Consider the following 12,378-nt stretch of genomic DNA (forward strand, 5'->3'; position numbering starts at 1 on the left):
ACGTTCACCAGTGTGCAGTCTTCAAGTGTCAATTACGCTTTAGTTGCAGGCGACCGACAAAATTTGACTTTAAATTCTTGTTCAGCAGGTCAAGTTCTATAGAAAAACGTCAACTGCCATAGGCTACCTCACCGCGGACAGCGGGCTTAGAATTACCACCAACTGTCTACTGTCATTACATCGGTAACATTTCATTTCACTGACATTTTTACAACTAAGCCGGAGCGCCTACAGTTTGGGTGGCCAAGGCTGTGGTGTAGGTTCCGACTAGGAAACTGGCGGACGAATACAAACAAGACAAACTTTTCCTGTAGTGCCAGGTCCTGACCTAACCAGACGTAACCAACCTAACCTAACATAGGGCGGCGTGCCCTAACCTGGCCGGGGGGGGGGGGGCTTCGCCGCCCCTGGACCCCCAAGAAAGCGTGTGGGGTCGCGGAACTACTTACCTTGGCGGAGTTATTGTAGCGCGGGCAGAAGGTGTTACACGGCCTGGCAACCGAAACTGAAAACTAGGCTACCCTTTCGTTGCACTGACCTCGGCCTATTTCCCGCAAAACGCACAGCATTGACATTCATCCACAAGATACTGATGTTCACATCGACCGAACGACTGCCACTGGTACACGTGGATGCGTTCTTTTCGTTCACTTTAGCCTCCTCAGCTATCTGCAAAGCCTTGGCAAATGATAAGGCTAAGCCATCACTTTCTTCAAGCAGTTAATTTGCAATGTATTTTAAATGGACACCAGCAATCAACTGATCTACAAGCATTTGATACAATGCCGTGCCGAATGCACAAAAACGAGATGCATGTTTCAATCGAACTGAAAATGACTGTATACCTGACGAAAGTAACGAAATTTGGTACGTTCCACCCATGGATTTCTACTACCACAATACTGTTTACGTAGTGAAGCTGTAACTTTATCAAAGGTTTTACTTACTGGCGTAGCTGGCGATACTAAATCCCTCAGTACTTAATACTGTTTTGGCTGCAGACCACAAATCAAAAAATGAACTTTCTTGTCACCTGGTACAGACTTGACGTGAAATAGCACTGAAGCCGTTCCAAGTAGCTAGTCCACTCTTCCTTAAACGTTGGTATAGGCAGTGCGGATGCCATCCTTTCGCAGATTCGTGCATTAAACTCGTCGGCACGAAATTTATTGTAGTATATAACTGGAGCAACTCCACCCAGCAAGCGTAAAGCAAAAGCAGGGATTAATGCAAACCCATTTTGCAACTTGAGTTCCTTTAATTCGACTTCCTATTAATTACGAGGCGTCGTGCTAGGTGACGCTAAAGTGGTGAGGCGCGATTTTTCAAATGAGTAGGCTATTAAAGTACAGCTCAATATACTACACAATATAAGGGCATTACAAAAATTCCAAAACAATCGAGATGATGATGATCTGAATATAGAATAAAATCACAAAAATACAAAGTAGAACCAATTAATCAGAGAATGTAAAGACTGGCAACCAAAATACAATGGAGAATTAACAGAGGAAACGGAAGCAGAAGAGAGAAACTGCCCAAAACAACACAGACCACAGATGGTGCAGAAGAGTATCGTCATATACTCATCGTGATGAAGCTCAACCGTTATACTACTAAGAAATGTCTTGTGAGAATATAAATTATAGAATTTACTATGTAAATATATTGCAAAATAATTATTATAACAGTTAATATCAAAGTTAAAATAAGAAGAAACTTGCAGCTGTATCTGAACAGAATTATACTAATAAGAAATAAAATTTAAAATATATAATCTGTACAATTCTCTATGTCAATATAGTGCAACATCATTTTTATAATATGTTAATATTAATGTCGTAGTAAGAAAACTTGTACCTTTATCTAAATAAAATTGTGGCCTAACCACACTTTACATTACTATTATAATAACTTTCTACACTATTCCCTACCATGGTTAGCTAGCTAACTGCCCTCATTCTCCTTTCACCCATCTTACCTATCAGGTGAAAAAAAAAAATAGTTTCAACATTAGAATGCAGTTCATCACTTTCGCGCGTCTTACTTAAAAATCTACCCATCAATTTTTGCTTTTATTATAAAATTCATCGAGTGTCCTAAATGAGAGCTTTGGAAAGTGGTGTAGCAGCGTCTGGATGTCTAACTGACTGACTGACTGGCCACAATTGCAGATGTCTTTGTATTTATTAAGTAGAACAAAGAGATCAGGTCATCGCCACTAATCATGAGGCCATTTTGACCTGTCGGCTTAAGAAGCATATTCCTTTCTAGGTTGTCCCCTTTAGCTTAGTTTAGCATCGGTAAAGGAGATTAATCTCAATGTTAATTCTAAGACTGAGATAAAATCTTGGAATAATCACCCACGAGAGAGAGGCAGATAATGACTGATTTAAATCCCTTGAGACTGGGAAAAGGGAAAGGATTATCCAGGCCTTCTTGAAGATTAAGGAAATCAGCATCCAGTTTAAAATATCATAAGAAAAAGGCTTGACTCAGACATTAGAGCACGTGCTTGGTATCTGTATCCTTTTAAAAATACAGATTTGTAAAATATAAACAAAATTAATCTTTCATCACAAAAAAACGGGGAAGAACTAAGGCACGACTGTGACCGTGATTCCAGTCTTGTCCTTTCGTTTACTGGCTGCCTCCGTCAGTGAGGTTTGGATGTGGTGAGGTTTCCTCCACGTCTGTGTGTTTGTGTGCATTCGGAGGATATCTCAAGATCAATGAATACAACGAATTTTCATGGCTCCAGGTGAAAATAACAGGATGACTTTGATGAAGACTTAATCTTCATCCGGAGCAATTATATTTAATTTCTTATTCAGACATTTATATGCGTTCGGCAAAAGAAAACCGAGGCTATTAGAGAGAACCACTGAAATTTATTAGCAAGTGATTTGAGTTTCGCGGCTTATCGGAGATAATACCTCCACTGTGTACTCTTTTTTTTGTGATGTGGAAGCCAATGAAAGAGAGATCTAATCCACTATCAAATTCAGGCTCCATAGAACAGGGAAAAAGAAGAAGGAAGAAAAAATTGGACGTGTGCATGCGTGTCTGCACGGGGGACCGGGAAGCATTTTCCCGAGAGGTAACCTAGTATTGGGACCTTTCGCTGAAAAAACTAACCATAGAATTTTCTTGAAAGTAATCTCATTATGTTTCTCACACCTAAATTATTTCAGTTGTCCTATTTAATCAAACCTGACCTAACCTAGTGGCATGGCAAAAAAACACGGGGCTGGTGCAACGCTAGCATACGTCTCAGGAATTTGCGACCGGGGAGAGGGTTCTTGGTCCAAAAGGAACTGAAACACAACCCTCGTGTAGGTTGGATAATTATAAGCCAGGAAAATGGAAGCGAGAAAATAATTCCTAAACTTGGACAAAGATGGGAAGAAAGTCATAAAACCGTGCACTTTAAGGATTATTGATTTTCACAGTGGATAAATGCGAAGCAATGGCCTGACGAGCTACTACAGTGACTCCTTGGAAGAAGACGGATTTTCATTAAACTTGATGGAACAATGGGAAAAATAGCACCTATCAAGTAGAGATGCTAAATTGAGGTGATAAAAACCCGCATCGAAAAAGTACATAAGAGCGATGTCGCTGATTATTTGAATTGCTTTTGATCCGATTCTGTCGAGTAATGTGATAAAAATAAATGATCCTAATGAGGGCAACAGAATGGATGAATAAGGCCAGCCACCAAAATTAAGTATTTGAATAAAAAACGATCGTGAAGGATCCAAACAAAAGATTAAAAAATACGGTTTTTAAAAGCATATAAATTACTTCATATAAATTATTTTTGTTGAATTTCGATAAATCACGAATAACGATTTTTTGGACGCTAAGTTCTCTCTCTCTCTCTCTATTTCTACTTTCTACATGTAATGGCTTTCATCAAGATAGTCGTCTTTTCGAAGACAATTCATTTAACGCTGATTTATACATACTCCGATACTCAGAGGTAGTTTGAAAAACTTTCACGGATGTTGTGAATGCAGTGCTGCAAATTGTTTACAAGACCAGTAACCAAACTGGCGCAACATTTGTTGTTAATTGTACGGTAATTGTTAATTGTATGGAAATTTCTCAATCTCTAAACTTCCCTTTTCAACTGCCCTTGGAACTTCTAAAATTTTCGTGCCAGGCTTCTCCTCTTGTTCATGCAATAATCTTATGCTGCGTTTGATTAGTCTGTCTGCACACATAAGAGAGGCTATGTTTCTGTAGACAGTCCCTAAAAGTAAACGAAGTTCATGCAACGTGTCATACACAGGGGCTAAATCCAACAGAAGCTGTTCTGTTCAACAAACTTTCTTAGGTTTTTCTATTTCTTCCATATGCCGTTTCATCTTTCAGTACTTTTTCAAGGTAACAGTAACTGCTTCATAATTCTGAAACTCTTAAAAGTAAGCCGGACACACATCTGGTGCTCAGAACACGGCCTTTTGTGCAAAGTTGTTGTTCTAGTTAAGAGGCACATTCAGATAGTTCCTTTTGATTTAGAGGTAATCTCCTGTAAATAGAGTAGGCTACTGTTTGTCCATTAATGCTTGAAAATTATTATTTCCATGAACTTCTTTCAATGTTTCACCTACTTCAAGTTCTGTTCAGTGATTAAGACAATGCCAGATCTCTTTATCAGGATAACGGGTCTTGAGAATTGTTGCAATACCAGATCTGACACCAAGCACGACGCTTGCTGCATTACTGGCAAAAGCAACACGGTTCTGTTTCATATGGGAATCATAAAGTCCATGGTTATTGAGACAGTTCAATAGATGGTTAGCAATAGTTGCAGTTTTCTGATCAGGTGGCTAAATTAGATCCAAGAACATCAAATGGAGATCGTCTTCCTGATCACTTTGATATTTCAAGTAACCTATCAAGGCGGTTTTCATGCTCTGGCTTGTTAATTCATCAATGAGTACATAAAATTTGCCATTCACCTGCTTGTTGTGCTGGCGAGTTTTCCTTCAGATATCAGTGGCTATGGAATTCACTACTTCCGTAGCACTTCTGCACAAATGCCCTCCTGTGCCAGTGTCAACACGACTTTCTTTTAACTGTCATTCTGAGCTACATGATATGCAGCGCAATACAAGTTGTCTTTAGATAAGAAGCATTCATGGCATCACACAAATTTCCAGGGGCATCTTTATTAGCTACAATTTCATCAGGCAAGAGCAACACTGTGACCTTTAGGTAGTTTACGATACCTTTTTTTTTCTTGAGACTTCAAATGTGTACTTCGATCCCCTCTATAATAAGATATTACGCTTGCTCATAAATCCTTAAAAGAAAACCCTTACTAGTAAAAAATCACATTGCTTATGCTTGAACATACTTTACACCAAAGTTTATTATCCGTAAAATCTAACCCTGGACGGGTTTCCTTCTGTTTCTTCAACATTTCTTCAGTTCAAACACCTGAACAGGAATGCAAACTAGACTTTAAAGCACTATTACTTTCTAAACTGCACATGGATACAGTTTGAAAATCTAGATCCATCTGAGACATATTTTTTTTCATATTATCAGCATCTGTCGCCTGTACATTATTTTTTTTTCCACTCCTTATTTCGATTACAAAAGAGGGGAGTCAACATTGTTTGCTTAGAAGTCATGATGGGTTTGTTGACGAGAATGATCATTTTTAAACCTTCGAGTAGCCCTTGTCACCAAGATGTCACTTCAATACTGAATAAGAGTTGCAGTAGGTAGCTTGCTGTAAAATTTTGCTATAAAATTTTCCATATATCATTATGAAAGTTTTCAAAATCACTTAAAATATCCCAATTTCTATATATTTATTAGTTAGCATAAACAAGCTAACTAAAAAAAACAACGAATATTGCTGAATAGTAATATAAAAAAGCAGTAGGTTAGCAACTTTGCCTCACACTATTTGTCATGCAGAAGCAGATGGAAACTGTTCACGTAGCATTGGATATTACCTGTTTAATACAGTCTGTATAAGGTACAAGTGCATGTTATTGCAAACACGAACAGGTACGACTCAAAGCTTACCTCAACTAATATGTTCAGTTAAATGTCTGTCCGAGAGGTTCCAATATGCACAGTTAATAGACTGATGGAATACTTCCCATATAAACACAAGTTCTTTACTTGAAGTAATGATGATACACAAAAAAAATATATCTTTCCTTGAAGTAACGATGATCCATAAAAAAATAAAGAATGCAATAACTTTCTACTACTAGTCCTTAATTTTTCAAATAGGCCTAACAGACCGAGATGCAAAAAAGCTAGCTAGCTAGTTAGATAGATAGATAGAGGATAGACAGACAGATAGAGATAGACATATAGAGATATGCTAAAGTTACGAGAGAGAGAGAGAGAGAGAGAGAGAGAGAGAGAGAGAGAGAGAGAGAGAGAGAGAGAGAGAGAGAGAGAGATTCAGGAGCTTTACATAAAAAAAATAGAAGAGGTGTCAGAACACAGCTTTGCTAAGCTTTGGGAGGACTGCATCCCTGGTGCAATTGCTCATTTCTGTGATACTGTTCGTTTTATTCTAGAGTGAAATTCTACAAATTGTATTTTGTTATAAAGTTACTAGGCATAATTCAGAATTGGAAGCGAGAGGTTAAGTAAACCGCCAGAGTATTCTGGCAGGTGATTAGGCTTTCAGTCCTCAGTCATATATTTAAGCGAGTTGTCGTTAAGTGATGTTTCCACGTATTTCTCAGGTCAAGGGATGTACCTGAGTGAATGGTTGCACGCTTTGACAAACCCTAATTCTGGACATATGTGATAAACAAGAATTGGAATTATAGTTCCAATTGAGAAGTCACCTTATAGTTGTTATGGCAGAATCGCAGGTGAATTTTGCTGATGAGAAGTGTCATGACCTTTTTATTCACCTTAGTAATTTTCATCATGCTATCGATTGGGCAAAGGCAGCAAAAATGTTTATTTTTTAATCATTATATTAGCAGGCATACAATTGAATCTACTTTTATAAAGAAGTACTCCAGAAAACTTTTAATTTGAGCTCTGGTATGTATAAATTAGACAGTCTTATTATTAATAAAATGATAAAATCATTTTAGTAAATCTTTGGGGATCCCTGTGGAGTGGTGTAAACTACAAACTCGGCGGGTTTGCCCGAGTACAATATCCTTATTTCAGTTCTGTCCTTCTGTCCTGAGGAGCTGTGACAAGTTTATGCAATTTATAACTGAAAGATCTTGTACATGCAGCATTATCAATTTTTAAGATCCACGTAATCCTTTTTTCTAGTAAAAATTTTCGGAAGTTTTAAACAACTTCCAATTCCTTACAGAGGTGCCATTATAATACCTATACTCCACAAAGTTAGAGGTCCAAGATATAATGTGATTAAAAAGCTGAGAAGTTATATATTTGAGTCGTACAATCAAAATGTGAGAATGATGTCACCTCCTTTTCTATTTTTATTTACCTTTATAACAAATGATAGGGTGAATTACATCCCTACGAAAACGTGAACAAGGCAATACAACGACTTGATTTTAGGTATGTCATAATGTTGGGATATGAAGATGAAATTTTTCAATCAGAACTCGAGTTTCAGATTTGCAAAACAACACCACTTTCAACAATTTTAATGTCCTTGAATCCATTTAGTATTTGTGTTGCAACTTCTCTCAGCATCGAAATTTCATCCTTAACTTTACCAAATACCCGAGCATACCGACTGCCATCTACTGAACCAGTTATGATATGGAATGTACCATCCTTATTCATCCAGATGGCTCCAGTCTCAGGTACACACCTATATAAGTCATCACTAAGATTTATGCGCCCCAAATGGTTTAAGCTTCCTATGGTACTATTGTCAAAGTAAGATTCACATGATATTGCCCTATCGAATGTGTCTCTTGCACTAACGAATTTCTTGTTTATGTATGTGGGTCCCAACTCGCCCGTGCAGACAGCTCTGAAGTGCTGTGCCAAAGGAGTATTGGAAGGCATAAGGATATGAAATCGTCCTTTAGTGGAACAATCCAATTCCAGATCGAAGAAAGCAGCAGTTGAAGCTTTTCCACTGCAACTGACGATTTCACTGTGCTGCAAATGAAGGTAAATTTTAGAATGTTTTATTGAATAACTGCATAATAAAAAAAGGTAAGAGATCATAATATTCCCTATGGTTTGTAGGCAGCAATGGTAAAAATCCAGGAAAAAATGGCTGAAGGAGTACCCATGATTACGAAAAATCTGAATACCTGTAGCTAGCGTAGAGCCAATCAATGTCTCTAATTCTCTTAATTTCAAGTAAAATCATTAACATACTAAAAGTTTCGCGATTCATTACACAACTATATTGAAGGGCTGGCTCATGATCCCATCTTATACATGATAATTCACGATTTTAATACTGCCACAGAAAAATTGTGCCCGATATTTAATATTACCTTTTCCTTACCACTTTTTAATGCATTAATCACATTGGCATGCATCAGATTTCACTGTGTGTGTATATGTATATATATATATATATATATATATATATATATATATATATATATATATATATATATATATATATATATATATATATATATATATTAGACGACCCGTGAACCGTTGGGCCACTTGATATTGAAAATTTATATTTACAGATAGTTTACTTATTTTAATTCATTAAGTGAATATATTTGAAATCCTGTGAATTCCACATAACATTAATAAAAACATCAAATGTTGTTATTACAAAAGAACATTTTTATTTACTACATTTTTAACAAAAGGTACATTTTTTCTCCAGGAAGGACCAAATCTGATTCCTTCTCCATAAAACGCTGTTCTTAAGCTTTGTAAATCTTGGTTTTTTTTTTATTAAAAAAGCAACATATGAATATTCTAGGTCTATTAATTTTTTATTCCAATTACAAAAGCTATGAGAAGGGAAAGCGCAAGGGCGAAATAATATTTCTTTTAGCATATCGTTATTCACTGCACTCACTTGACCCCATTAACATTAGAACTGCACCTCTTGCGTTCATGGAATATTCCGATCAGATTTACAAATTTAAGAGCCGATTGAAATATTCCCTAAACAAAGGAGATGCAATGCTACTGTTGATATGGTCCTGTGAAGTGGATTTGTAGTGTATAGTGGGATGCTAAAAGAAATATTTCGCCCTTAAAGTTTGCCCTTCTAATAGGTTTTGTAATGAAATAATTGCTATGTGGATACTGTCAGATGCCTTCTCGTAATCAACGAAATTCCATAAGCTGCTACACGTTATGCCTTTATGCAGTATGTGGTCAAATGACAAAATAGACGTTAAACCTGAGAGAGAGAGAGAGAGAGAGAGAGAGAGAGAGAGAGAGAGAGAGAGAGAGAGAGAGAGAGAGAGAGAGCGTCTGTAGAAATTAAAAAAAGAACGTATTGTACCTCAATTTGGTAGCTAAACGGTGGAACCTCTTGATCTTGTAAACAATGAAGATACACTTGTCCATCCTTCATCGAAAGAGCTGCAAATCTGTCACGGCCATTAACAGAAGATACCGCAAATACCCTGCCAGATTTTATTATTTTCTTCCAGGTATCCGGGTCAGACTTGAGCTGCTCCACCTATGGAAATATTACATTTTAGCATGGCACGTCAATAGGTAGCCTACAGTATAATGAAATTCTTTGCAGAACATTATATATTCTAGTAAGTTCAGCAAGCACAAATTCTACGTTTGGGATCATCATCAGTACTTTTACCCATATGATTTAAAATATAACTTTCTTTCCTGCCTCTCGAATTCCCTACCCATACACCACCATCGTTTTCAGAATTGATGCAGTTTATAAGTGAATGATATGAAAACACTTCTGTTTTATGTTTTAATGTTTTCTCTAAGAAAGTGAAAGCAATTTTCTAATAAAATACTAAATATATAATGTAAGAATTATTTATTAAAATGCGACTTCAACTCAAGGAAATTTACATCCGTATTCTTAAAACATAATTTTTGAAGATGATTAAGCATGCAATATAATCATACAATGTTAAAAATTTCCTCTTAAAATGATACGATTATTATTATTTTGACAGTTTTGATGTGTCAATAAAAAATAATCATCATCGCCTCTAATGCCGTTGACGCTAATTGGCTCTGTGAATTCAGCCACTAATGTCATCTTGCGATTCTTCCTTCCCAAATCTCCACTCTTCTTCAGCCTTCCTTCTCATGGTTCTCATCCGAGAGGCCAACTCTTCTGGTACTCGTAGGGAGCCGAGCTATAAACACTATCTCTACTATTCTCCGCGGGGTTGCACAAAGGACTTGTCCCTTTCATCACTACTTCATCTATATATGGAACTTTCGTATTTCCCCTATGGTATAATTTCTAATTCTACTCTACCATCTGACTACTAACCATTCTCCTTAAAGCTTTATTCTTAAATCAACAAAATCTTCAAGGTACAGTTTCATTGCCATACCACGATTCATCTCAGTCTAACAATAATGATCATATTAGACCTATGTATAAGCTTATTCAACCTACCTATTATTGCACTGCCTATTATTACACTTTCATTAAATTTCAACTCAAGAAAACCTGGATAAGGTACCGCTGTTCCTAAATATTTAAAAGATTCAACCTCATTCAGCCTGTGTGGAAGTCTACTGTCTCCCTAAGGATGTTGTGTAGTTAGAACCTCAAAGTTGAAACGAAGATGCGATGCATTACTACCATTAAACAATTCACCTTTTGGTTTGAAAATTTATTTATGATGTAATGATATGATATATGAATACCTTAAATATAAGATGTAATGATATGATATATGAATACCTTAAATATAACAGAGAGAAAAAGAACTGAGAAGAGAACCTGAGATAAATTGATGAATAGTAAAGAGAGAGAGAGAGAGAGAAAACAGGACATGTTATATAAACAGGGTGCAAGTATAATCTACCGAAACCGTTGAAAGAATGACGATCGAAGCAGAAGTGTTGGGACTACGTAGCCAAACATTGGCGCAGCACTGGCGATGATTTAATCAACAGCGCAATCGTTAAAAAATGCCATAAATGCCTCACCTGTGAAGCTTACCTTGCAACTCTTGCCGGAAATCTTAGATTTCCAGTGAGTAATTAGTCGCACCTACTACGGAGGGGTTAATTCATTTAATTACACCCAGAGGGAGTCCTTAGATAAGTCTTCAACCAATTAGACGTCTACCAAGGGGCTGGACAGAAGCCGTTGCCCGCCTATTTTAGGAGGGGCATTCCGTTTTGAAAATCCTTCAAGAGGAAAGGGAAAGAAGCAGAGATAGAAGCAGAGAGAAAGAGCCTTAAGGAGTGAGGTCGTAGGCCTCACCAGTTGTGGGTTGGTAACCAGATTCAAGAAAGCAAGACCCACACTTTAACTCACACTTCGACTCATACATCGATTCACTTAACCCTCTCGCGCTTAAGGGGGTTCCTATAGCCCTACCCGGTAAGCGACTTATGCCACGGAGGGAAAAGTGGGGCTCATGCGGAAAAGTTTCTTTGTAAAAATCGATATGTCTAAACTATAACTGATATAGGCTTCTGGTTTGTTTTATGATGTCGGTCAATGATTGAATTTTTTCCTAAAACAATCAGAAAATTTTTGCGAGGCTTAGAAATAATAAAAAAGACGTGATGAACGTGACATTTTTAAGGAAAATCGTAGATATTTTTTTAATCATGAAAAATATAATAATTAGGTTGAGGAGTTTATTTTATACGTATATTATGTGGAAATGTTTGAACTTTCACGTGAAAGCAATCATTTTACTATGAATGTTTTTGCTAATTAGCTGTTACCGATTAAAAAATGCAAATTTTTATGCAAATTTTTTACGAAGTGCAATTACCAGATTTTCCAACCTACTTACGTTGACATTTCATATCATGTCATATCTATAAGACATAAAGATAGCAAAAATAAAGGTGGCATTAGAAAGCTGAACAAATTTCCTATAGGACGCACAAAAGAAAGATATATCTATTGTTAGAATAAAACTGAGAAATTGTCATTAGATTACGGACAATCTTTTTTCTTTTTTCTAAGAAAAAATACGGCAACAATCATTTATATAAACGTTGATTTTTTACATTTTTCTGTTCAGTACGATAAAGTATAAAGAATGGCCATTCGAATGATATATAACACATACACATTAAAGTTATCTACAGATGCACAAACAGGCATACAAAAAATTATCTACGCATGCATAAATTCCGGCCGAACTACAGCATTCAACGCGTATATATATACGCTGACATTTTTCGTAATTACTCTTTTTATAGTAAAAAGTTAAAACTGCAATGGAACTATATATATATATATATATATATATATATATATATATATAT

The 12,378-nt window shown here is 36.4% G+C and overlaps 2 protein-coding genes across 13 annotated transcripts in view; both read right to left on the reverse strand.

Annotated features, from left to right (window-relative positions):
• Positions 1-1,238, reverse strand: part of LOC136845714 (uncharacterized) — a 334,649-nt gene extending 333,411 nt beyond the window's left edge. For 2 of the 5 annotated variants that reach the window (XM_067115893.1, XM_067115894.1), the window contains exon 1: positions 948-1,238. The gene's annotated coding sequence lies outside the window, so the exon portion shown is untranslated. Of the gene's footprint in view, positions 1-449; positions 678-947 lie in introns of those variants that run through there. The other 3 variants (XM_067115891.1, XM_067115895.1, XM_067115892.1) reach the window with 3 other exon arrangements.
• Positions 1,239-6,953: 5,715 nt separating this feature from the next.
• LOC136845715 (uncharacterized) overlaps positions 6,954-12,378 on the reverse strand; it is an 893,447-nt gene continuing 888,022 nt past the window's right edge. For all 8 annotated transcript variants that reach the window (XM_067115907.1, XM_067115902.1, XM_067115900.1 and 5 more), the window contains 2 exons: positions 9,428-9,607; positions 6,954-8,094 (listed from right to left, as the gene is read on the reverse strand). In XM_067115907.1, the coding sequence (XP_066972008.1) occupies positions 7,594-8,094; positions 9,428-9,607 (681 nt within the window). In that variant the 3' untranslated portion in view covers positions 6,954-7,593. The remainder of the gene's footprint in view (positions 8,095-9,427; positions 9,608-12,378) is intronic.

This window comes from Macrobrachium rosenbergii, chromosome 14 (assembly GCF_040412425.1).
Source record: "Macrobrachium rosenbergii isolate ZJJX-2024 chromosome 14, ASM4041242v1, whole genome shotgun sequence".
Taxonomy (NCBI): Eukaryota; Metazoa; Arthropoda; class Malacostraca; order Decapoda; family Palaemonidae; genus Macrobrachium; species Macrobrachium rosenbergii.